The sequence below is a fragment of the Plectrocnemia conspersa genome, unplaced genomic scaffold (genome assembly GCF_051122295.1).
Source record: "Plectrocnemia conspersa isolate PC_06_02 unplaced genomic scaffold, ASM5112229v1 ptg000001l, whole genome shotgun sequence".
Classification (NCBI taxonomy): Eukaryota; Metazoa; Arthropoda; class Insecta; order Trichoptera; family Polycentropodidae; genus Plectrocnemia; species Plectrocnemia conspersa.
The window spans coordinates 5792846-5820270 of NW_028277165.1; the positions used below are offsets into that span (position 1 = coordinate 5792846).

The 27425-nt window shown below is 29.6% G+C and overlaps 1 protein-coding gene across 2 annotated transcripts in view; it reads left to right on the top strand.

Moving 5' to 3' along the window:
• The window catches only part of LOC148238552 (lachesin-like), a 296914-nt gene that overhangs the window by 254999 nt on the left and 14490 nt on the right, over positions 1-27425 (top strand). For both annotated transcript variants that reach the window (XM_088183915.1, XM_088183904.1), the window contains exons 3-5: positions 10336-10442; positions 10533-10718; positions 18180-18372. In XM_088183915.1, the coding sequence (XP_088040041.1) occupies positions 10336-10442; positions 10533-10718; positions 18180-18372 (486 nt within the window). The remainder of the gene's footprint in view (positions 1-10335; positions 10443-10532; positions 10719-18179; positions 18373-27425) is intronic.

Here is a 27425-nt window from a genome sequence, read left to right on the forward strand (position 1 = left end):
TGAAAGAACCGCGTGGAGGGGGCGCCGCGCGAAATTCTTAGAAGGCGAATTTCTCTAAAAACTGACTCAGGTATACAAATAACGCGGCGACAGTAGCGATTAGAGTTGATTTTATTTTTTTCTCGCGATTGGAGATAATAAAGTACAATGATTATTTTTAATATTAATTCTTTAAACTATTTTTGACAAATACAAAAAGTTTGCGACAAATAGGATTTATATTAAATAAGTTATTTGAGAAAAACCAAAAAGTTGGGGGAGTCAATAGACCCCACAGGCACGGAAGGGTTAATACACTGGCATTACATATTGACTTATTTAATGTTAGCTACGAGAATCTTTTCCAGCTTGTATAATTTAATTTTGATATTTTATAATTTTTTGTTATGTTTAAGTATTGTTATATTTATGTATATATACGTTTTTTTATGTTTTATAAATTTAAAATTTGTTTTAGACCGTCGTGGCGCATTGGAGTAACCTGTTAGGCCACGACGGTCTTAATTTATTCTAAAAAATAAATAAATAAATAAAATAAATAATTTAAAAAAATTTGCACAGATCATTTGAATAAAAGCTAGCAATAATAAGTTAAAGATAAAGCACTTTAAACTATAAATAATCTAGAATTCTTGTCCATTAATCAAGAAAAAATGTAGTTGTGTAAATAAAATGTAGCTAATATTTTAATGATATACACTAATTTAAATTAAACATATCTTTAAAAAATGATAGTTTCTTATTATTGCATAGCAATTTAAATAGCAAATTCAGATTGTAAATTTGCTTTTTATATTCTATTTATATTTAAATCTAGAATTTAAAATATATTTATTCATATGTATACATAAATTTTTAATGCACACTTTTAACACAATTGATTGAATTTTATAGCATCAATGTGATTTTCACCAATCAAAAATTCAAATCGTGCAGTATTAAATGTAATTTTTATGCTCAATTTTTGTCATATTTCCATAAAACAAACCTTTATATTACGAGCGCCGCACACGTTGTTCTCTCATTTATGTATATTTGAATTTGCCAAGTTGGAAAATCTTAGCATAAGTTAGACGAACGAGGGAAAGGGTAACGGGGTAGACAAACTAGTAAACAATTTTACACAAAAGTGTTGGTAAAAGATAGCCGAAAAAGGTCGGTCCGTCCCGCCGGGGTCAGATTCGACCCCCGATAGGGTGAGGGCTAGGATGGGACATTTACTCTCTTGTTACACTAAGGATAGTTTTTATTATAGCCGTGACGCAGATGTGTCCCCAACCGTTGCGTTTATAAATATATTTTCTTTGGATTTTTCCCCATTTATCTTATCTTTTAGGGAGAAAACCTGGCATATTGTACAATACAAAAAATGTATCAAAGGCTTCAAATTGTATTTTTAAAAACGGTCTCAAAGGGTCGCTTGTTACTAATGAATAGTTTATCGAGAACTGTGTTTTTATTATTTATTTATTTGATTTAAATGTTCAAAAAATATATGTTGTTATCTTAGAAAGGAAATTTTCTTAATCAGTTACTATTAAAAATTAAACATACTTCTTTGGCTTGTCCTTTCAATTGCGTAAAAGAAATCTGATGTAATCGTTCTGTGTAAACCGATTACGGAATATCTAAAATTAGTAAAAAAATATTTATTCTTTAATTATTCTTAAGCAAGTAAAAAAATGTTTTTATACCATACTTGCAATGGTCATATCTCTGATATGCAATGCTCTAAAAATATTAGATCTCCTAGATAAATTAGTGAAATTGGTTGTAGCAACACTAAAAGGCTGCTATAAAAGTGTCATACAAAGCTTATCTTTAACCTAGTGATGAAAGCCATAATCAGAAATCTAACTATAAACTCTGTTTACGGTTTTTTACAGTATCAGTGACAATACTGAATATAAATATCTTGAAAATGGCTCCAACGTACTAACGATTTCGCATGTCGTTAAACTTACGCTTTTTTAAAAAATTTTACGGCACACCAAAAATAACGCATAAATCCTACGTTATCCAATTTCATAATGTTACTTTTATTAGTACATATTATACTATATTATCCACCTCAAATATTTTAATACCGAGCAAATTTAATGCTTTATTAAATTTTGTGTCGTTTTTTATTTGATACGCAAAACGTTAAATTTTTAATTATTTTACACAACATGCAGAATAATCGCAATCGTTGTCGAAAATATATAATTACGGGAATGTCAACATATCGAACGGTAATTATATTTTTTTCGTTGAAAATCATAGACGTGATACAACGAATTTGATTTAAATTATTGTTTATTATATACATTTTACATTCTTAAAGAGAGAAAATTGATGAAAACAGGTATGAGTTTTTAATTGTAAATATTTTTTTATATACTGTTTATGATGTTATAATACAACATAATACTAACCAAATTAACTGAGGTTAAAATTTTTATTTAAAGTCACATAATATTGTTTCGATTTTTTTTATTAAAAAATATAATAAAATATGTACACATTATACAGAAAATATGTACACATTATACAGAAAATCATGTCAATCAAATCAATGTCACAAATATTCTCTTTACAATTTGCTGACACTAAATATAGTTTTAAACAATATTGCAAAATCTCATTTTCTGTAATATAACCAATGACTTGATAATCTTCTGTTTTTCACCAAACGGTAAAAATCTCTCGATACGGCTTTCGGCAAGGTTTGTCATTTGGTAATATTAAAAAAATTAAAAAAGCTGAAGTCATTTCAACGATCGTAGATAGTTTGATTTTCGAAAAAATATTTCAGGGGGTTTTTCGAGGATCTATAATAGTCTCTTTGCTCCTCAAAATATTTATTAATAACATAAATACGGCAGTTACAAATACCAGTTTTTTGGCTGATATTTAAAAAATAATTTGAATGCATTTAATTTTTTGCGTATTATTTCTTTCTAAAGTGTTTTAGATTTTATATAGAGATGGGATTCCATAAACCGTCTGCCCTTTAGTGTCAGAAAGTGCCATACTGTGTCATTTTCTCGATCCCGTTTGCAATCAGATTATTTCTACAATCTCGATGGGAATATTTTGGCAAGATAAACTTCTACATCTCGAAATCACTTTTAAGAGCAAGTGGAGGTTTTCTATAAACGTAAACGACGTCTGCGATAAATCTTTCAAGAACACTTGACGATTCATATTTCTAGTATTCTTAAACATATTTTAGAGTAAAATCAGGTTCTTGGGATTTTTTCTCTTTAATTTTTTAAGACCATATTAAATATTAGAAATTGTGAATTACTGATATTAATTATGGTTTAGTAACTAACAAGTAATAGATAATTAATAATGTTCTAATTTATTTATTTATTTATTAAAATTATAACCATCGTGACCTGACAGGCAAACCTAATGCGTCACGATAGTCAAAAGTACTAATACATCATAATACATACAAATATAAACAAGACAAAACAACAGACACAAATCACCTCAATAGGTGTGCATTGTCCCATACGAACTGAACCAAAACTCCATATGTGCAAGAGAAAATGTCAATATTACTATGGACAGAATTGAGCAGATAAATAGCCTTGGCCAGAGAAGAGTTGGCAAGTGCTCCAGTTCTAGACTTAACAGGCAAGAATAGTGGACGCGACCGAGAACTATAACCACCTTCAGGAGCCCACATTTGAAGCTGCTCGAGCACTGAAGGATTGTCTACGATGCCCTTGAGCAATTTCCAGAAGTGTTTAATTACATAAACACTTCTGCGAGTCGACAAAGAAACGTATCCCAGGGCTCCCAAAATAAAAGCACTGGGAAACAAGAACGGATAATACCCGTATTCCTTCAAGTATAAATATCGAAGAAATTTACGTTGTACTTTTTCCAGCTTCAATTCATTACATTGATTCATTACGCCTGGGATCCAAATGATGAAGCTAGTTTCTAGTATGCTGCGGACTAGAGTATCATAAAGAGTGCGCAATACTAAAGTATTCCTGAAGTAACGCGCATTTCTCAAGATAAAAACGAGCATTTTTAAGGATTTGCTACGAGTCTCTGCAATGTGCTGGCTAAATTTCCAACGTTCTTCGAAAGTCACTCCTAAATCCTTAGTTGAAGAAAACCTTTCCAGAAAATATCCGCCTAGATGGTATGAATATTTTGCCGGCGTTAATGACCTTGAAAATGAAATTGTGTGACATTTCTTTACACTGAAAGGCAATTGGTTATAGCAAGCCCATTTCCATATAGAGTTGAGATCCTCCTGTAGGTCGAGGGAATCAGAAATCGAATGCATTTTCTTGTAAATTTTCAAGTCATCTGCATATAATAAAAAATCTGAATGCTCTCTAATATTTTCCTCCCATAAAAAGCAAATGATTGCTTTATATGAATTAACTGCATATTTAATTAGTGATAATTATAATTAAAAATAATTATGTCAAGACTAATTGCATATTGATTTATTAAAATAACAGTATTTCTAGAATTTTATATAATGGAAGTATGAATAGAATATATCAGGGCCATAAAATATAGGTTTAAATTACTTACTACTTAAGTCTAAAACCTCAAATTCCAAATTGTATTTGACCAACTTAATTTCAGCTTGAAATAAACACGAATTCCCTAAACCCTCGCCGTCGACATTTATAGACCAGCGTCTCTAATTAAAACCTGATCAGCGCCAATAAAAACGTTAAACGGCAGCCGTGAGCCCAAATTTTCGGACACTGGCACCGCCTAAATTGCGACCTTTATTAAATCCGCAATTTCGCAACGACCCAAGTGTCCCCTCTAGCCGACCGAATAAATGTGTTTTGTATTCACGGTACAGACGTGACTCTGTCCTGCAAAAATGTGGCCCGACGTTGCGATAACAACCACCAAAGGTCAACCCTTTTTTTATTGTTAAATTTTCATATCGACTGTCGAAGTACAGGAGAAAAAAAGATTTTCATCGCAACCCCTGGAGGCGATCTTATTCACCCACTTCTAAGGGATTACAATGGCGCCTAACGATCGCTATCATTGGCTTCTTATCGTCTACAATGCTTTTTAGGCGATTATGCTACATTTTAAGGTCCCTTTGCTTGTCCCTGCGTGTGATATATAATATAATGATATCACATTTTGAAGACGAATTTATTGTGTGAATAAACATAATGGGTACAAAAGCGATTTGAGTTAATAATAACAAGAATTGGATGTATTAAGTATAAAGATACAATAGTTGTCATTTAATAAAGGAGCTCTATAATTCAAATGAAATAATCATAATAATGATCGTTTATCAAGAAATATTTTTTTTAAGAAAATTTTAAATATATTTTTATTATTGATATTTTCTTATTAATAATCGCGATTCACTATATTTATGAATTTATACTAAGTGTAAAAATTATGTTAAGCTTTTGCTGTCTATCTGACAACTTAATAATATAATAAAATATAGGTAAATTGTTACTACAGTGGTATTTCGACTTACGAACTTAATTAATTTCCGCTTGTAGTTCGTATCTTAAAACCTAATTTTTCAATTCATCTTATTGATTACATAAATACAAAAATAAATAAACAGAAACCTCGCTATCCATGTTAGCACGGGTAGCAAAAGATTATTTTTTAAATATTTCAATGGAATTATTTAATTAGGTAATTATTATTTATTATAAATTTGAAAAAAAAAATTATTCTTCACTTTTGCAAATATAAAAAAATTCTACAGGTACCATTACACAGGTTATTCATAATTATAAACATATATGTAAAATTTGTATTCAAAATTTAATGATGCTTATAAGTTTATAATTCGCGAGAGACAATGGTCGGCACTTCATCAAGTTTCTGTTAACCCTTTGACTTATAGTAGAAATGCATTTTTGCTGTCAGCAATACATTGAGACGGGTGAGCCGTTTTACGTGTTTTTACGATAAGCAAATTCATATATTAAAATTATCCCATATTTACGGACAAAAAGCAAAACAATAATGCTTCTCAAATATTTCTTTGCCATATTTTCTATCTTACTTTTGTTTCATGACATGAATATTATTACTAAAATAAAATATTTCTTAAATACAATTTTATAAAAATCACTTAAGTTTATAAAGTTATTATTTAAAGAAAAAAATATTAGATAGGATTTAATTTAAATCATAAATTTATATTTATTAAATTTTCAGTGTCGATAGTCATATTTAAATTTAATAAAATATAATATATATGATTATATATATTTATATGTATAAATCATATATGTATATACAATATATACTCACATTTATTGTTAGTAAGAATTACAAATAAATAGTTATTTGATTAGGTAATAAATACTTATTATACATATATCAAATTTATATTTTTTTTAAATGCAAAGTTCTACGAAATATGAAACACTTCATGCATTATTATTTTCAAAATATTACTTTAGAGAAGAAAATAACAGCAACGATGAATAACAATTTTAAGAAATTTAAATTTGCAATTAAAAAAACAATATTTAAATGTCTATGTATGTAGTGAAATATAAATATATAATGTTATTATTTTCTATATCTATCATTAACTATTCTTTATTAAAACGATATATGTGTACATAAATATTTCGAATAAATAAAATATTAATGATTTTCCATCGGTTTCAAATTTATATTCTAACATTTTTTTAAATTTTTATAATTGAATGCTATTTGAGAAAAATACGATATTCAAATATCTTTGTTTATAATATATGTATTTAATATAAATTATACTTTTGTGTCAGTGGACAAAAATTACCCGTAACTGAACTAGGTACCTGGTTAATTTATGTAAAAATACCTGAGAATCGGGTAATGAGTTTGGCCGTCTATTTGTAATTAAAAAAAAACATAATTTGGTATTATATAAAGCAATATGATTTTATGTATGTGTTGTATTTATTAAATAATATTCCTACTCAGTGTCGTAGATATGGGGGGGGGAGCGAGGGGGGCGGTCCGCCCCGGGCGGCACTTGCTTGGGGGCGGCATATTTTTTTTTTAATAAATTAATTTATTATCTTACAGATCGTAGTAGAAATACATCATTATTATTATTATAAAAAAATATACACATGTATTTGTAATTTCTAGTTTTGTTTATTTAAGTATAAATTACAAATACTTTGGTATATTTTTATTCTATAATTAATAATTTTTTGTGGTTTTTTTCTATACTCTGTAATGATATAGTAATTTTGTCATGCTTTATACAATTTGATATATTGCATTTTATTGTGTTATTTAAAATTATTTATAATGATAATTTGACAATTCGTTATTTTAACACATTTTTTATTGTATTATAAAACACCTTGTTATAAGAAAACAAATATTACATACAAAAATAAATATAATATAATTGGAAAGTGAGGCAAAAGAGGCCGTATGTTCTGGATTTTCAGAAAAGTCAGATATTCTTAAAAAAAATGTATGGGGGGGGGGGGGGCAATTTTAAGGATCGCCCCGGGCAGCAGATATCCTAGCAACGCTAGATTAATTTAGAGTTAAAAAAACTCTAAAATCATAGACCACAATTTTTAGCTAAGCATTTTATTTGGTTAAAGGTAAAGTTTATGATTTTAAAAATGTAATCGTAGTATTATTAAGAATTTTTTATTAGAGTCGAAAAATAGTGCAAAAATATTGTCTCCTATAAAAAAAAATGTAAAAAAAAATAAAAATTAAATAAAAATTGACATCTTTCGGTCGCTCATTGTACTAAATATTCATAGAAATTGAACAACTTTCATATTTTTTTAATAACATTTAAAATTCTAAAATCAACACGCTTCGATTTGTTATCCTTATTTTATGCTTCGATAAAATTAAATAAATTAAAAAAATATTATTACCTTCATGTTTTCCGGTCGCGCTTAGTGAATTTACAATTTTTTTGCAAGTTACATTGTGCAGCTCTTCGCCCGTTTTGTCAAAACAAATCTACCCAGAGTTCCACCCTACCCAACCAACCATTTAAATTAGGGGTGTGTAATTTACATTATATCTTACAACTATTCACAAAACATGTTATGGTTTCAGTGGTTCACTGTTACTTCCATTGTTTCTTTTCAATGTGTACACGTTTAAAAACTGACGTTTGGGCGAAATCAGGCATAACCGATCTTATTAACATCTTAGATCTGATCATTAGCTTCATGTCCACATACTTTGGTTGGATGTCTCTGATAGCCTTAGTGTCGGAATTAATGAGTAATTTAATATCATCATTTCATTCCTACATATCGTAGTATTGGGTAAGGATTAGGGATTCTGTGTCGAGACAACCCGGGAATTTATTCCCGAGAATTCAAAGATTTTTTGCTGTCATGAGTCCCGATTATTTAAAAATGAATAACCCGGGAATCGAGACTTTCCAAAGTGCAATTTTACAAAAATATGTAAAGAGCGAATTTGATGTCGAGCTTAATTTATGTCTCGATATGAAGACAAGGTGGAATTCCTTATTACACATGATCTCGAGATTTTGAAAGTTACGAAATTGCATTAGAAAATCATTAATTGATCTTGGCATCGGCCAAATTTGGAATGAATCGAACATTCACGTATTGGAAAATATTTGTGAAGTACTCACTCGTATAAAACTGGCAGTTGAAGCTCAAAGTCATCGAGATGCCACTTTATTAACTTCCGAAATTATTGTTAATTTCATTTTAAAAAAAATATTTGTAATCAACACAACTCTCACACAAACCACCAAAATATTTCAACGACTAGGAATCAAAAATTTAACTTTAAAAAGGAGTTTCAGATATTAGATTCAACTATCAAGCGAACTCCGAATCTAGAGCTTTTATTCAAATCATTGCTTACAATTAAGCCAACATCTACAGAAAGCGAGAGAATTTTTTCTACATCTGGAATATTTGCCACAAAAATCAGGAACAGGCTATGTGATTCATCATTAAACGCTTTGGTGTTTTTAAAAACATATTTTTCCTTACAAAAGTAAAGGTTTTAACTCAATATTGATATAAATATTTCAATTAAAAAAATTGTAATAAATTAAATTTAAATAAATAACGAATAAAGTGTTTTTAAATTGTGTCGATAAATTTTCACCTATCGTACCTATAACACAAATAATATAAGTTAATAATAATAAATTAATTAAAGTTAATAATAATAAGTTAATTAAAGTTAATAATAATAAGTTAATTTTTTAACATAATTTTTTTCATGATTATACGAAAAATAATCAAAGTCTCGAGTCCCGGGAATTCCCTTGACTTAAAAAATTTGGGTCTCGAGTCCCGGGAATCGAAAAAACCCGAGACTTCAGAATCCCTAGTAAGGATAGAACAAGCAAGTGTCAATAAATTTAGTATAATCGGTAGCTTCAAAGCTTATCTTATGCTTCCTCCACACTCTCTGGAAGTAGGCCATGGTTGGGCAAGGACGGAAAATATAATGTGTTAATTCGGAGCTACTTCGGTCGAGCTCGGGTCTGCCCGCTATAATGTCTCGGCGACCTCGACCATATTTGGTAGACCTTTGGTTCGGTAACTTCCAGAGAGTGTAGAGAAAGCATTAGGATTGTATTGCTTTAAAATTCTCCCATATTCAAGCTCTCGAATATGTTCTTTTTCATCAATGATCATAGTCAACAGCGCAAAGAATATCATATGGACACTAGTTAAGTTTTTTCCTTAACTTTTAATTAAAATTGAACTAGGTAATTGAAAATTCTTTGATAATGAGCTCTTTAAGTTTTTAAATAATATATTCCATGGATCAAAAAGGTTACCAGACAATGTTCAAAGCATTATATATTTTCTTGAAAATATATACAAAATCAAAATTTATAAATCTAAACAATATAATAAAAGAGCGAATTCTATTATCATCATAAGGAAAAAAATCGTTTTGCAAATGATTTAAATAGATATAAACTGCTTGAAAAATAAATAAATTTGTCAATCATTAGATGATTGCAACAGTATCTGAAGTTAAAAATAATTATGCTATAGCAAAATATAAATCATTTATTTTTAAATTTCAAATAAGTACACCTCTGTTGAACCTTTAATTGGAAATTGTGTGTTTTTTATGCAATATCTTATTTGCTTGTTTATAAACCCGAGAGAGATAATACAATACGGGATAGATTTACCCAGAAAACACGTCAGTCCTAGTGAGCCTGGTCAGTTTAACACGCATCCGAGAGACGTATGTTGGCAATGATATTTATGTACGTGCGATTATCATATTTCACGCGCACGTCGGCTAGGTGGATAAGGGGATGAAGGCACATCAGGTGTACAATTAATTTTATTTTTGTGTTTGTTGCAGGGGTAACACATCAGCCTGAATTTGGAGAGCCCCTGTCAAATCTGACAGTTCCCGTCGGCAGAGATGCCATCTTCAGGTGTCTCGTGGTCCACCTTGGCGGATACAGGGTATAATATTTTACTTTTATCCAAAAACATCCCACACGATAAGGGTGTAACTTTTCTCTCTGTTTTTGTTTTGTTTTACTCCGACAATAGGTGGGGTGGGTGAAGGCGGACACAAAAGCCATACAGGCCATACACGACCACGTGATCACGCACAATCCACGAGTATCGGTGTCGCATAGCGATCACTCCACGTGGTATCTGCACATAAGGAATGTACAGGAAGAGGATCGTGGCCAGTACATGTGCCAAATAAATACGGATCCCATGAAGAGTCAGGTTAGTACAATATTGTTTAGAGCGCAGTGGTACTATAATATTATTTATACGCAGATTTTGAACCATTTTATTTGAAATTTAATAATTTTAAATATTATTAAAGAAAATTTTTTGTAACATTATTACTTTTGTACTTATACTAAAATACTAAATTCATAGTATGACTCTTAGTTTATAAATTAACTTACTAACAAATAAAAATATAGTTACTTGTAATTGCTTTTAGCAAAATCGAATCTACCACATAAAACCTGCAAGTGTATAAACTGTACTATAATCTCTTCTCCTTTAACATGTGGTCAAAGTGTATATAGAAAATATATATGTATGTACATCATTACATGTAGTATCATATGTGTTTCAAAGCAATGTTGTGCAGAGTTCTCTCTATTTATTTAGTCATTGAGTGAAAACGCAAGGGAATAAAAGGTTTTAGATATTAGACCACCACTGATACTGTTGCAATTATATTTACTGCAATTCGATCCCTAATGGTCTCTAACCTAAGCCTTGAAAAGCTCATATGATCAATAAAAATAATTTAATATTGTAAAATCCCACAGCCCATTTTCCCTAATTACTCTAAATAAAAAAAGGTTCAGTTAATTTCGAACCACAGTTTTGCATCCATTGCAAGCTACCTTAAACGTCGAGCATTTTATGGGCTATGATATTGTGCAACAGAGAAACTTATATCACGTAACTGAGATAAACGTTAGTAATACTTAAACGTTCTAAGTTAGCACTTTATCTTGGAGCACTAATTGTTTTCATCATTAAAAATTAATTTAACAATTTCACTTTAGTTTTAGATTAATTTAATAAGTTAACAATAACAAAAAATTTTGATATAAGTTTATGTATATTGATTAGATATTCAATATTAGAAATAAACATTAAACACGTCGTTTCAGATGATGAAAAAACATGCCTTATTTTTTATTTTCTTCCCACGCTAAAAGTGAAATATTTACGCAAATTTACAAAACGGAAAATCATCATTATACGTGTTGCGTATTTGTCATAAGAAAAATACTCTTGGCGTAAAAGTTATTATTTCCATCCCGGGTATTTCTGAACAGCAACAATTTCCTCACGGGTATTTTCCTGTTTTATTATTTTCATCTCTTTTTTTTTTAGCACGCTGGAACCGTAGTAGCAATACTGTCGCGTGTCACGCACCTAATTATTTTTCCACCTACTTCTATATATGTTTTTATAAAAGTGCATATAAATTATATTTATTTCTTTTTCATTAAAAAATATGTGGAATAAATGTAAATTATATAGACGGTTTATTTTTATGACAATTTTGATTTTTTTGTTGCTTAAAAACAATATTAAATAACATATATTTACTTTATTTTTAAATCACTTATTATATCGTATATCGTTTATTATATTTCCAAAAAAAAAAAAAATACAAAGACGACAATAGATACTACAACTTCATTCAATATTTTACCACTCATGAATTCTTAATTTTCTTCGAAAAATTCGTAAGCATGTACTTACATTAAACAATATATTACAACAAAAACTTAACAATAGAGCATTTAATTTGCATTTGAATGTATGGACAATATTTTTTCATTAACAACTAATAAAAAAAAAATCTATACTACTAATACCGGTATTGACAGTAATAACGGTATTGAAAAAAACTGTTATGACGCAAAGCATCCAATTTAATTCGTTAGTTACTTTATTTAACAATTGTTTAGTAATTTGTCAACGATACCAATTTTTTGCTTATGCATCATGTCAGTTAATTTTTTTCTAATTTTTATCAGTTCTAGGCTTACATTTTCGAGGTCTTCGCGGTTTTTCTTATTTTTCATAAATCCAGTGTTTTGACATAGCATTCTCATTAATAGTTTTTTTACACATAAGCATTATTTTAGTGCACCTTAATATATTTTTAACGCAAACTGTAATGCAAAGTATTTTTTTCGTTTTTTTTTTATTGTTGAACGTGACAAAATGCGTCATCAATACATGGCTGTCAAACATTAATTACGATTTTAATATAGCAAATAATACTGGACAACATTTTTCAACTTTTTTTTATAATGCATACCAATACCTGATTTTAATACATTATACAAATATACTTTGAGAGATACCACCATAGAGACTTTTAATATGTATGATAAACTTAGGCAAAATCTTTGTTAGCCAATGTTACAGACAGTAGTAAAACGTAAGACAAGTAAGTAAATTGACCGGACCCCCATACGAGCTTTTATGCGACTTGGCATATAATTAACGCTGGTATTTCGTCCCTTTTAAAGATTTAAACTTGAATTTTTGATACAGAATAGAGCTTTCGAATACCCTTATGAAAACGTTTAAGAAAATAAAAAAAAAAAAAAAAAAAAAAAATTCTCTAAAACAAGGTTAGTGTTATGAGTCGATCGACCCAACATACAAACGCTTATAAAACTTGCAATATAGTTAAGGTCATTATAAGCTTATTTATACTGATTTAGAGTTGAATTTTGGTGACAGTGTATAATTCTTAAGCACCCTGTATATGTTTGCTAGCAAAATTCAATGTGTCAATTTTTTGAAAAATGGCGCAAGCTTAAAAGCTTAAAAACTTAAAGACTCATAACTCAGTAGGTTTAAATTTTAACGAAAAGCTTACTACATATAAAACGTTTAGAAGCTGAAACTTCATCGTAATAAAATATAAAAAAAATAGTTTTTTGCTTCAAAACAAGCGATGTATCAGATCGATCGGACCCCTATATGAGCCATTTTGAGACTTGCAGAAGAGTTAACGCTCTTAATTGCTTGGTTTTAAAGATTAGGAACTCAATTTTTAGTATCGTATAGATCCAAACTAAAAATAAGTAGCGCACAATAATAATAAAAAAAAATTTTTTTTTAATCTTATCTCGTACAATATATTTTTATATTTAATTATTGTATTTGTTTTTCTACCCAACTAAGTATGCTTTTTTGACTAAAAGATTTAAACTTTTTACAATTCAGAAAATTTAATTTCGCGGCCCATAGCTTTGTGAATTTCTGCTATAAAGGAATCAGAGTTCTGTCCCTTCAGAGTTTACACAATTCTTAAGGCTAATAAAACAAGGTCATAATCGCCGCGTAAACACAACCGGATTGCACTGACATGTTCAACATATGTGTACATATACATATGTATGTATATATATCATACGCATGTATATATAATACATACATATCCATACACGGTAATTGCGCACGCGGGCCATAAATCGCGAAAGATTAAGTCCGGGCCTTAGAGAGGGGCGTTATTAATTCAGGCTGTAACATCAAACAAATGGTCGCATAAATTTGGGCTCGGTGTGTAGCGCAAGCACAAGCATGTGAGCTTCCGTCCCGTCGAAAAGGGGCGCGCAACCTTTCGATGAGAGGTGAACTCGTCGACTCATCTCGGATGTCCCGGAAAATCCGACCGCGTCAAGGCGATCGCGGGCGTGGACGGTTTCCGGGGGTTCCGGGCGACGGGCGTTGAATTTAAGGACCGTTACGTAAATCACGTCCGGAACTAATTCCGTGTAACGAATATAGCGGATCGCGTATAGCTGAACGTGTGCAAGTCGAATTAATAGCGCCATCGTGGTTAGCGGCGCTCGACGATAAATTTTACAGTGTAATGCGCTATCAAAACGTGGTATATGCATCAACGGCTATTAAATAATATATTATTAAAAAAAATGTTAAGTACTGCCAATCTTTTCTTTGATGAAAATAAATATTTATGGTTTTTCTTCAATCTTTGTGATATATTTGAGTACTATGCCTGTTGCATGTGCTACTCGGGAAAGCGTTTTCACCATTTCGACAATTCTCGGCGATCTTCAGCCGAAGGCTATAATAGCTATTGAGAGTCGTGATTGCGTCCCTTCTTTTTGTCATTGCGACCAGGATGTAAACGCTCCTTATACATTATTTTCATAATCTGTTTTTTGACTATGAGTGATTTTTATACTTTTTCTTATATTTTTTTCTTAGTTAATAAAAACAAATAATATATAATATCACGTTACAAGATACCCATTGTAATCTTCCTCATTCTATTAATTTTTAATATATTTGTGGTTTAGTTTTGTTAGTAACGTTAGCAAGGCCGCCTAAAGCAAACTCGGGCCTCGGGAAAACAATGCTTCCGGGCCTCATGAGTCATGACAAAAATGGAATTTAATGTATTTTTTAACATCGTAATATAATTTTTTGACGAAAAATTTAATATCGATTAATAAAAAACATATTGATTTTATTAAGTCAATATTATTTTTTCATTATTTATAAATATCGATTTCCAGTAATTTCATATAATTATGATGTGGGTTGTTACCTCTCTGGGTTTTACCGGGAGACCTTGTGTTTCAGCTAGTTGTCTCTGAGTTGCGGGTTATCCGGATTGTGTAGTAAATCCCTCACGTAATTATAAAAGATAAATACTATTATATTAGAACCTAAGGACTTGTACGCAAAGCGTAAAGATTTGCCCATCGTGTGCAGATCTAAGGATGCTGCTATCAAAAATGGAGCCTAATATTGATGAACTTGTATTAAGCCTCATTCTTCTCATTAAAAATAAATTGCATTTTTGCAATAGACATTTTTTTGAAAGAATTAAATATCACTATAATAATAGGATGATAAAAATATTATTTGATTACAGAAATGTTAAAAGCGTAACAACTACTGTTCTAATGTTTCCAATAATTTAAAAAGCTTTTACGGTGAAAAATAGATTTTTATAAATCCTACTTAAATATTTTGCCAAAATTGATTTAATAGTTTCGCAAAATCGCGGACACAATTTTTTGTGGCATATTTTGCATATACAAATTTACGAGTTTTAAAGGATTATTCACTTAAATACTATTTTTAGTTATTAATTTAAATGTTTTACAATAATGGTGTTTTATAAAATACAAGTCATTATAATACATTTTTATTTTACAGAATTAAAATTATACTACTTTTTCACCAGCTGAGCACACATTTTAATTTTATTTTGTTGAATTATAAAATTGGGACCTTTGATTTGTTAGAGGTCGAAATAAAACACATGATTTTGCGAAACAAATGTTTTATTTGTGCATAAGGATATGAATATATTTTTATATAAAATACTTCTTCTAGAATATATTTTTATATAAAATACTTGTAACGAACTTCTGATTTTGTCTATGTTAAAATCTGTATTGAATATCGCAAGCCGTAATACATCTTATGGGTACGTTAAACGTCATCCTCATCACGTGTTGATTTTTCCAAAGTCGCTAAGAGACTAAGTGAGTACGCAATCCGCGTCGCCTCGCTTGGCACTCCATCAGGCAGCTATTGCGGCCGTCATAGAAATGAATATAAATGTTGATAACATAATTTTGTTTCGCTCTTTCTACTAGTTATTCATTGTTATTAAATAAAAGCCTCATAGTTTTTGCCAAATATTTTTTTTTTAATTTAGCGACCACAAAAAAGTTCCTCTTGACAACTCCTCAGTGATTGAGAAAAGCTTTCTTGTCGGGATCCATGATTTGCGCACCACTGTTTTAGAGCAATCAAAGCATTATCGTTTCTTATAATGCAATGCAGTGATTGTAAACATTTTATATTAACAACATTACTTTGTGTGTAGTTAAGTTTTGATAAAAATTATCAATTTATTATTTTCTCGACCCTTTTAAATTGTAACTTCTTAAAATTATATGTTATAATACATTAAGTCAAATTATCTTGAATATGCAATAGTTTATAATGAATTTATTGTTTAGGTCTTGACTTATTTGCTGAATGCAACACAATCTTATGTATTTGTTGCTATTTTATATTTTTTCCTACGTTTTCAAATGAATCTGGATTTTTTTATTACAAAAGGTGTTTATAGGTCCATTATCTCAAGAACCATACTAACGTTTGTTTTTTTATATTTTTAATATGTAAGAAGTGTATTAAATAAATTTAAAAAAAATCCCAATACACTGCTTATTAACTTATCGTTTACTTAATAGAAATAATACATAATAAGAGAAATATTGAACAATTGTCACTTTGTTTTCTAAAACAATAAATTCTACGCTTAAAAAATATATTCTAAATATTTAGTCGAAGATTTGATTTACAATTAAGTTAACTAATTTTTAGTTTGTAAGCTTGAATAGTGTTATTTTCCCAGAAATACGAGGCTCAATTAGCATGCGTTCATATCAATTTTATATTTTGCTTTAACTTCGATACCAGGGATCTCAATTTTTTGCTCATAAGTCTAGCCACAATGCGCCAGAGTTTACAAATATCAAATATAAAATATTAAAGAACCAAATATTTAAATATTGTAAAATAATAAAGTTATTAAAAATAAAGTATTCATAATTAATACAGGCTCATAAATACTTAATCGTGAAAGTAATTGAGCGTCAAATGGTAACAACTTATTTAAGCGCGAATTTTTAGTTCAATTATTACTGCTGGCACAAAATGTGGGATTTATTTATTATTCAGTTTGGCTTAATTTAAGACAGACTTTGAGTTCAACATAATTTGTATTGATTTAAGCAAAATAATAAAATCACTATTAGCCACTGAAAAACTCCACAACTGCATAGCATAATTTCGGATATATAAGTATATTCTGGAATTTCGGCAGTTACAAAATATTTGTGTTTCTATCTGTTTGCGTTGATAAAAATATATAACAATACACAACATATTTTTGGAGTAGAAATATTCATCAATACTGCAAAAAAATAATATAATTCACTGCAAATATGAATAAATACTTAGGAATATTAAGAAAAATATTTGAATAATAAATAGTTGAATATTGAATAATATTTATCGATATATAAGTATTTGAATATTCGGATACAAGTCTTTAATAGTGGGCCACAAAGAATCAAAGAACATGCTTTACGACCCAATTCAACAAACCACTGAACGAGAAAAAAAAACAGTATTTTTTATAGCGTTCAACTAAATGAAAATCTATAGAAATCAATGTGCAAAATCAAACTAAGATTTAAGGGCATTGCTTGAATTGTAATAAAGCTGAGAGACCTTGCACGCAACAAAAACGAATTCTTATTATAAATAAATCATAATGACACTAATTTTATTTAAATTATAATACAAGATAAATGTTATTACGTGATTAAAGCTGCCATATATTATTAAGATTATAGGTTCAAAAACCATTAAGTAGCATTTAGCCAAGAGTCAACTAAAGAGTCACAACATGTCACGTATTCATCCATCGGTGTATGAAGTTTTTTTCCGCCGGCCTTTTTCTTTCAACAGCACTTTCTTAGTGCTGAATAAAATTAGTTATAAGTATTTATACTTCATTCATATAAAATAATTTACACTCTAGGGTATCTTTATTTAATAATGTTTTGCGTTTTATTAATTTAGATGTCTTAGAATACTAATAAAATAAATAATTTCCTTCGTCAGTTGGGGAACTTAGATGTGGTGGTGCCTCCCGATTTTATCCCCGAAGAGACGTCGGGTGATGTGATGGTGCCTGAAGGTGGCACGGTGAAACTCACGTGTCGCGCACGTGGCTCTCCAGCTCCGCACGTACAGTGGAGGCGAGAGGATGGCGTGGACATCACGGTCAGGGAGCCGAGTGGACTCAAGACCAGAGGTCAGTATTATCATAATTTATTTTCGTGCGGTCATTATGTGCAGCCGGCATTGGGGAAGGAAGACGTTTTAGAGGCAGTGCTGCTAAGTCACGATTTTATAGTGCATGCCATTGCAGGTTTTTAAAATGGGGACATTGCGCTGGTCAGTTTTATTTCAAAGGGTATGGATTAAATAATAAATTAAGATATAATTTTTAGCAAAATTTTTTATTTTATTAAGATTTAAATATCTATATAAATATATAATATATATATTTTTAAGACTAGCTAAAAAGTTATAGTGGTCATTTTAATGTTTTTTAAAGAATGAATTATTGTCGTAAACTATTTGATCATGGCACATTAAGTTTTCCTAGATTTACCCTATCTTACGATTGAATGTCAGAATAAATATTTATAATACGGCTAAGCCGTGCATAAATGGCATAAAAATAATTTTGTAATCAGAATATCACATATGTATGTATGAATCAGTATTATAATTTTATCAATATATAATTTAGAGTTAAAGGGTGTTCTTAAAACTGATATCAATTTCAAATCTCTGTATTTAAAAATAAATAAAAGACGATGGTTTGATAATAGTTTATCTCAAAACCATGAAATAAAGATCTTGCAAATGACAATTGTTGTCCGGCAACAATGAGTAAAGGAATCATGTAAAACACCCAGTATTGCACAATAACCACAAACTATCACTAAGCTAATAATCATGCTTTGAGTGCTGTTTAACTGCTTTTTTATATGATTTTATTTAAGTTGTTTAATATACCTTAATAATAACAGAAAATTTGTATATAAATACATATGTTACAGTGAATATGTATAAGTTATATTTTCACTGAATTTTCGAACTTTATTGAAATCGTATCGTATCAAATACATTTTCACTAATATATACTATATGTATATATATTTCTTATAGCGAAAATATTATTTAACTATTAAGGTTTAGTGAAATCATATGCTGCTCTAAAATATTTTGAAAATTAAATTGACATTTGCGAAATATCCTTTCCACGTTTAAACCCAAACTTTTACGAATTAACTTAACCGAACTTGACTCAATATATTGACTGGTTGCGTTAGTTAAATTATATTTATTCTAGTAAAAACTTTGATAGTAATTCACATTCACTGTTACTTTGATAAAAATATCTAAATTTGTAATATTTGAGATAACTAAATAAAGAACTAAAATTTATATTGAAAATGGTAATTTCAGTCACGAAATATTTTATTCATAATATAATCAGGTAGCTTGAAGTTCTTGAGATATTTTATACTTAATTTAAATAAATTAAATAATAAAAAAATGAAATTTATGTTTGATAAAGTTTTAGTTAATTATGTTATATATTTATACTATATAATAGTAAAAAGTGACTCCAATGTAATGTTCTACTTTTGTGTAAAAAATTTAAAAACCGGTTTTCACTGCTTTATAAAAGTCTAAAAATTTTAAAACTTATTATTTAACTATAAAAGTTACCTTACTCTTATCTTAAGATTTAATATATGTAACGAAAAAAGTCTCATCGTTGAAACTCTGTAATTTTATTACATCTAATAATTATTGTCATTGTTAATAATTACCTATTATTTGGATAATCCTTACGTTACTGATAATAGTTAGCGAGTCAAACGATATTTAGGCCCAATTAGCCGGATAGACCAGCTTCCCAGCTTCCAATTAATCGGACAAGGTGCGCTTTGACTATTATTAATAGATTTGGAAGCTTTCGTCCCCAGCGGGCGTGTAAATTATCCTCTCGTTGCGTCTGGCCAAGTTAATTTGATGAATCGGTCGCTCATCAGCTGGTCCATTAGACACACCTGGCGTACACCTACCCGCCCAAGAGCTGCGGTTTTCTTGCCAGGGATTAACTACTGGAAGGTGTTCTCTCCAAAACTTCTCTGCCCGAGGGAAGAAGATCTCACACATACAAATTGCGAGAGATAACTTTGAAAGAATGGCGGTTTTTGCATGGCATTACTCACGTGTCTCGTCCGCATTTGTCATGCGTGCTCGCATTCTGTGCAAGTTGGCCATTTGTCATCCAGGCATTGGGTGTATGTGTGTTTTAAATCTTTCGATAGTGCGCCCAAGTGTGAAGGTGTTGGATTAAAGTAGTTTTTTTAACCCTTGAGACGTCAGGGGTTGATGTATTGGGTCATCCGAATAGAATAAAGCACTCCTAAGATATTGTTTGAAAGCTTGAGCTTTATAAAATTTATAAATATAGTAGCGGCATTAGAAAAGTAACGATTTTATATTATAATAAATATTAAAATATTATTATTGACATTAAAATCACACGCTAACGTTATTTTAAGAATCAAAATATCTATTATTAAGCCTTAATTAAAATTTATATTTTGAAGCTAAAAAGAAAGTAGGATCCAGAAGCACTTATTTGTTATCTATAGTTTCAAAATTTATATAAATTGAATAATCTGGTGGTTAAATCGTAAGTTACTTTGCGTCGCAGTCTTTGTGTGTACTTTTAACGAGTTTTCCATTCGAAATTATACACTTCTGCGCTAGTAAACCGATTTGCGACGAATTGTCGTCTAAGCAATTTCGTTACTTTTCAGAAATGTCGTTACAATCCATGAATATGTGTAATCAAATGGTAAAACGTGACTCGATCGTACGTGCCTGCGAAGCTAGAAAAAAATGTATTTTCATATATGCACACACAAAGTGAAAGAAATAACTGACTTGAAGTTTTCAAGGGAACATATTTTTTCGTTCACATCATCACATACGCAATTCTGCAACTGATCCGAGTTTGGTGTGTTTTTAATTTTCAAGACGTTTGAGAAAGTTTCATCGGTTTCCGTGATTTTATTTCGAAAGTTATACGTATTTATTAAATTGTTCTTATATATTTTTTTTATGACATGCCAAGTATTTATTACATACATACAATAAAATATTTTCTTGATTTTCAGTATACTTATACGGAAATATAAATTTTTAAATTACAAGTTAATGTCCTTGGTGATATTATAAAATATTATTTGATGATTATAATCTATTACTCCTAACATTGCCATAAATTTGTAAGTATAGAAAAAAAGTATATATATATTTTTTGCCTATAATAACTATTTGTATATATGTTTAACTTTTACCCTCAACCTGAAAAAATATGTTGTACAGTTTTATTTTATTAGATTTATTACAAACTTTAAATTTTTATTTGTAGTAAGGTTGACGATATTTTTCACTTACCTACAGCAAAGTTTAGCCGTATACATAGCTATCTAGAATATGTTATACGAGTGAAAATATATTATCACCAGTAAAATCATATAGAAATACATTTTGACTGTTGGATATAGTGAAAATATAATTTCACTGAAGGTGTTAGTGAAATTATATGCCGCTGTAATCTGTCATTAAACAGATGTGAAGCGCGTACAATAAATGACGTAACTAAAGGTCTTTAACTGACAGTTATAAACATCACTTGTTAAACCACCGGAAAATTTCGTTTAAAAAAATAGTTGTAGGGCAACATATCATCTGTTAAAACAAAAATCTTCCGAACGTACATGATGTGAATAAATATAGTTTATTTGATTTTGCTTAGTGAATGTATTGTTTGATATATTTTAACTGACCTAGTAGAGTACGCTCGGGATAAGGATGCCAGTTTGTTATTGTGTGCGTGTACATGTATATGAGAGGGAGAAGCGATGTAGCGTGTACTTCGTTGTCTCGCTTTCTCTTTTAAGGACAGTCGCTGATTCGTCAACGCTGGTATTCGTCATTAAAGTGCAGTGTGGCACAGAAGTGATTTATTTTAAATAACTATGTGTTGATATTGGTTTAACCCAGTATGCACACTGTCCCATGGGTAGGTCACTAAACTCGTGCTACTGTTTTTTATTTATAAATGAAATTTTAAGAGAACAAAATTTCTTGGGCATATCTGGGTTAATTGATATCAAGGCTTCAAATATACACTGTAAGTTATTCGGTCTCTCACCCGTGGATTAAAATATTTTAATAATTTTTCCATTAATCCGTACGTTGTTGGTTTTTTTACACTATTCTCTGTAAGGCTTAAAAAAGTTATTATTCTTATCGTTGCGCCAATGATAATTTTTTAATTTATTCAATGGATTCTAATGACTTAATAGAGTCGTCGAGCCATTAAACAATATGCGAATAATTTCTTTCCTTATTTTATATCTTTTTGCTTTTGAAGAATAGCTAAAGACTTCATTATTTTTTTGACTAGTGAAAGATTTTGAATTTCGCAAATATTTAATTAATGACATTAATGTCTGGTTTCTTCGATTATATAATATATTTTTAATTGTCCTTTGAAATTTCCAACTTAGCTCAGATGTATGTATGTTAAATATATATATATATATATATATATATATATATATATATATATATATATATATATATATATATATATATATATATATATATATATATATATATATATATATATATATATATATATATATATATATATATATATATATATATATATATATATATATATATATATATATATATATATATATATATATATATATATATATATATATATATATATATATTTTCTTTTAAAATAAAAAAATTAAATATTCTGAGCGAAATTGTTTTGAGCCACACAGTTCACGCACACAATAACAAACCGGAATCCTTATCCCGAGCGTACTCTAAGGGAAATAAAGTTATACTAGTAAAAATGTAACTTTACTGAAAAATATACATTTATAGTTATAGCAAAATGTTTATTTGTCGTTCAACTCCAAATCTAACCAGACCTTATTTAATGTAAGTTTTTCAACTAACTATAGATTTTTCACATTAACTAGCTAAATTTGTTTTTGTACAGTAAATGGACGTTAAACTGTCAAATTGAGTTCTATAGATATTTTTGAGCAGCATTTAATTTCAATAGTAGTTGAATCATATTATATTTTCCTAGGAATAAATATCTATCTACCGGTAAAAATGTATTTAGATATGATTTCACTAAAATAGTTAGTCACTAGTTAAATTATATTTATACTATTAAAAAATGTGTCTCCTAAATATTTTATACCCACATTTTATCTTAAATTTGTTTGATTTATTTAAGACTATTTTGCGTATTTTTTATATATTATAGTTTCTTTAAATATTTTTATTGCTAATATTTATTCCATATTATTTTAGTACACTATAAAATAGCAACTTTTTTTTATGCAAATTACCATTATTCTACTCACTATGTTTTAGAATGAGCTCAAACTTGTGGAACGTGCTATAACTATAATATTTTACCTGGTTATGGTCACAGTCGTAGTTTAATCAAGGTCTGGAAAGTCCCAAACGGTTCAAATGAAACATTTTACAGCAAGCATAGTTGATTTTAATTAACTACACTTAAAACACCTGCTGTATTTATATTTTAATAAAGTTAATATTGAATTTAGTTTTACATCTTTTAAAAATAAAGGTTTTATTTATTTTATGTAAACAATATTATTTATTATTTTGGAGCTATATTAAATACTTATCTTTAGAGCTGAACGAATATTATGAAATATATAAAATTTAAAACACAATACCAATTTCAATCGCATTATATATCTAGAATTTGCGGTTAATTTAGCATAAATTGTAGTCCTATATACACTAGTCACTTCACTGCTTTGGGTACAAACATTTAATGAGAAAATATTTGCACTAAAGTTATTTCAATATATTGTTAAAAAAAACATTGTTTTCAATGCTTATTATTAAGGTAATGCCTCATTATCTGGTTTCACAAACAATTTTGGTTTTGCTAAATGCATTTAATAATGTAACAGGCGAAATATATAAATACAGGCCATATAATAGGCTTTCGCTAAATAATGAACTATTGATACCGAGTAAAAATCTAGCAGGGTAGTTTTCTCAAACCGTCCCTATTCATTACATGCCTGCACTACACTCTCTGGAAGTTGGCCAAGGTTCGCCAAGGACGGAGAATATAGTGGGTTACTTCGGTCGAGTTCGGTTCTGCCCGCTCTAAAATCTCTCGGAAGTTATCCGAGAGATTTTAGAGCGGGCCGAAGTCGGAGCTGCTCTTTCAAGCGCGAGCGGTGAGATACTTCCTCTTTCGCTCTCTCGCGTGTTAAGTGACGAGAGTGAGAGAGATAATGATATGGTGTTTCGTAAACTAAGATAGAACGATTTACTCGGTTCAATTTCAGTATGTGCGCAGGCGTCCTATGGTTAACACGAATGTCGAGCACTGCATCGTGGTCACGTGGTCAAGTTATAATACCACATGCTTATCGGGGACATCAACAGACTTACTGACATCTTTGAATATTTAAGGGCAGCAAAAAGGATTAATTATATTTTTTATAGTATATTCTTCTAACAGATATCGTTATTATATTTTTTTTCATATTAAATTAAATAATAATTAGTCGTACTTGATTTTGTTTCGAAAATCCTTATGTATTTTCCTAGATCGGTTTATATAAATGTCACACCATAACGAATTCTTATTTAGAATCGATGGCGACAAATTCTAGGATAGTCACAGATGTGGTGTTCGTATTCTGAAGTATCATTTTTATGCCTCATGGCATTTTGCAAAAGCCGACAAAGATTTTGCGTAAATTGAATATTTACAACAGAAAAGTTTACACTGATATTGTATTGGTGAGTGCCCACACAAACTTTTATAATTATCAGTAGCGTAATTTTAATAATATGACAATTTAAAAATTGCGATTATTTGGCACATTTTTCGATCGCGCGCAAATATGCCGGCTGTACGTGACAGAAGCCGCCGTCCGGACGGCATATTTTAAAACACTTAGACTACTTTGTCTATTCTTTTGAGATATGCGCCTGTCCAATCATATATTAAAATTATTTTGTATTCACAATGTACTAAAAAATACCGAAAATAGATAAAAATGCCGTTTAAAATATTATTAAAATTATGTTGCAAACTAGTAGTAGATAAAATGTTTTATTTTGTTAAAATTTTAGTGAAAACGTAGCAGGTATCATTAATTCATTTGGGCTATTTTATAGCATACGCTAAAATATTTCTTCCATTTTCCATTTATTTAGTTGGAACTGCTCATGCAGTCAGTTTAGTCTGAGCGTCTAAATAATTCAAATTCATGCTTAAAATCCCTATTAAAGCGACTAGAATGCAGATTTTTTACCACTCCTCTGAGGATTCAGAGGTTTCCCAGGGATCCTCCACTCCAGTCCCCCACACCGTGTATCACTGCATTGTGGAGAAGGAGTGGGGGTGGAAGTGGTCCAGGAACGTACATATCTCATAAGACCCGCGCAATCTGTTTTATTATTTAACGTTATTTACGCGTTATGCTGCTGTGCCGTAAGAACCTCCTTTCGTCAAAATTGCGTATTAATCCTACGGCGCTTGGCGTTTACAGAGCAATTAATTAAAAATAAATTAGCTATATATTAAATCGGACATACAGGATGGTTAAAAAAATCACTCTTTAAAATATTGTTATCTTCTAATATATTAAATAATAAATTAGTCATAGATGAAGTCCAGGCTTATATGTACATATATTGTATATATATATACAACCCAAGGCATTTATTCGATTTTCACCTTAGAATCAAATTACTTTTTTCTACCGAATTACGATCTGAACCAGTGGGCTACAATTTCGTCAACAAAACGATTAAAGTTTCAACAGCGTGAATCTATTTTAGAATATATAAAAAAATAAAATGATTTGCTGCATCATATTATTTTACAAAAATTACCAATTTAGTGGATTTTTTGCTTTTAAAAGAAAAAAAATATGGAATGATTTTATAACCTTACAATAATAAAAATTAAATAAATTATAATTAGATGTGTTGTTTAAAGTAGATAAAATCAGTACAGCGGGTTCAAGTGGTTAAATAGATTATTTTTTTAAATAGTAAATAATTTGATATAAATTAAAAAAAAATTGAAATCGAAGAAGCAAATAAAAAAATATAGCTTAAGTTAAATAAGTGTAATTATTAAATAACAATACAAAATCTAACACGATTTGATAACATGAATAATGCTAAAGTTCTATTGATTATTCCATATTAATTAATAACACATTCAAGTGTAACATAATTTAACAAATATTTAAAAGTAAACCCCAAATTATTTATCGGATGTTGTGCATTAAGAACTAAAATAAATATTAAATCAAGTGCGCAATAATTGATTTATATTTTGAAATATAAGTCAGAAAATAATAAACAAGACAATTACCTTATAAACTTTTAAATCATTAGAGATATGAAGCAAATTTACTTCAAAAAATTAAATGAAAATTATATCTCAAATTATAAATTTGATATTCATCAGTAAAATTAATTGTCAAGCTTACTATGTTGGATTAAACTGTCATAAAGTTTTAATTGATTCGTCGCTAAACTTTGATAGTAGATGCATTTGAGTAAGGTTACGTTAAGCTGCGATAGAATTAAGTACGTAAAATTTACTCAATATTAAATAAAATGTTTTATATAATAATTATTATCTTTAGTATACGAGGAAGCAGTTTTTTGGTCGCACTATGCGGCGCGTCGCTCTTAAGAAAACGAGGCGTCGCGACGCTTCTGGCTGATCTCGTCCGTATCAATACGAGACGGAACGGTACAGTGTGCGCCGTAAATACACGAAGAGTATCACATACGAAGGTTCTATCAGCGCTGGTTGTATTTTCTCGAAGGCTTTATTTATTGTTAAAGCACCTGGCGTGTTTCCGCATCCGCGCGCGGTTACCTACGGAAAACAAGCAAAACGCATTTTCCACTTGCGCCATCTTTTCCAACTTAAATTTGAATAAATGAAAACAAAAGGCGGCCTCCCCTTACATACTTACCTTATGTGGCTCTTTTCGATTTTATTGCCATTTGCTGTGTACCGAATCGAAGTACTACAAACTGGTTGGTATGAGGTACGGCACCATAAATATATTTTGGGTAATGAATGATGGATACAAGGGACTTTTTAAGACAGTCAATTGGAAATGTTAAAAAATCAGT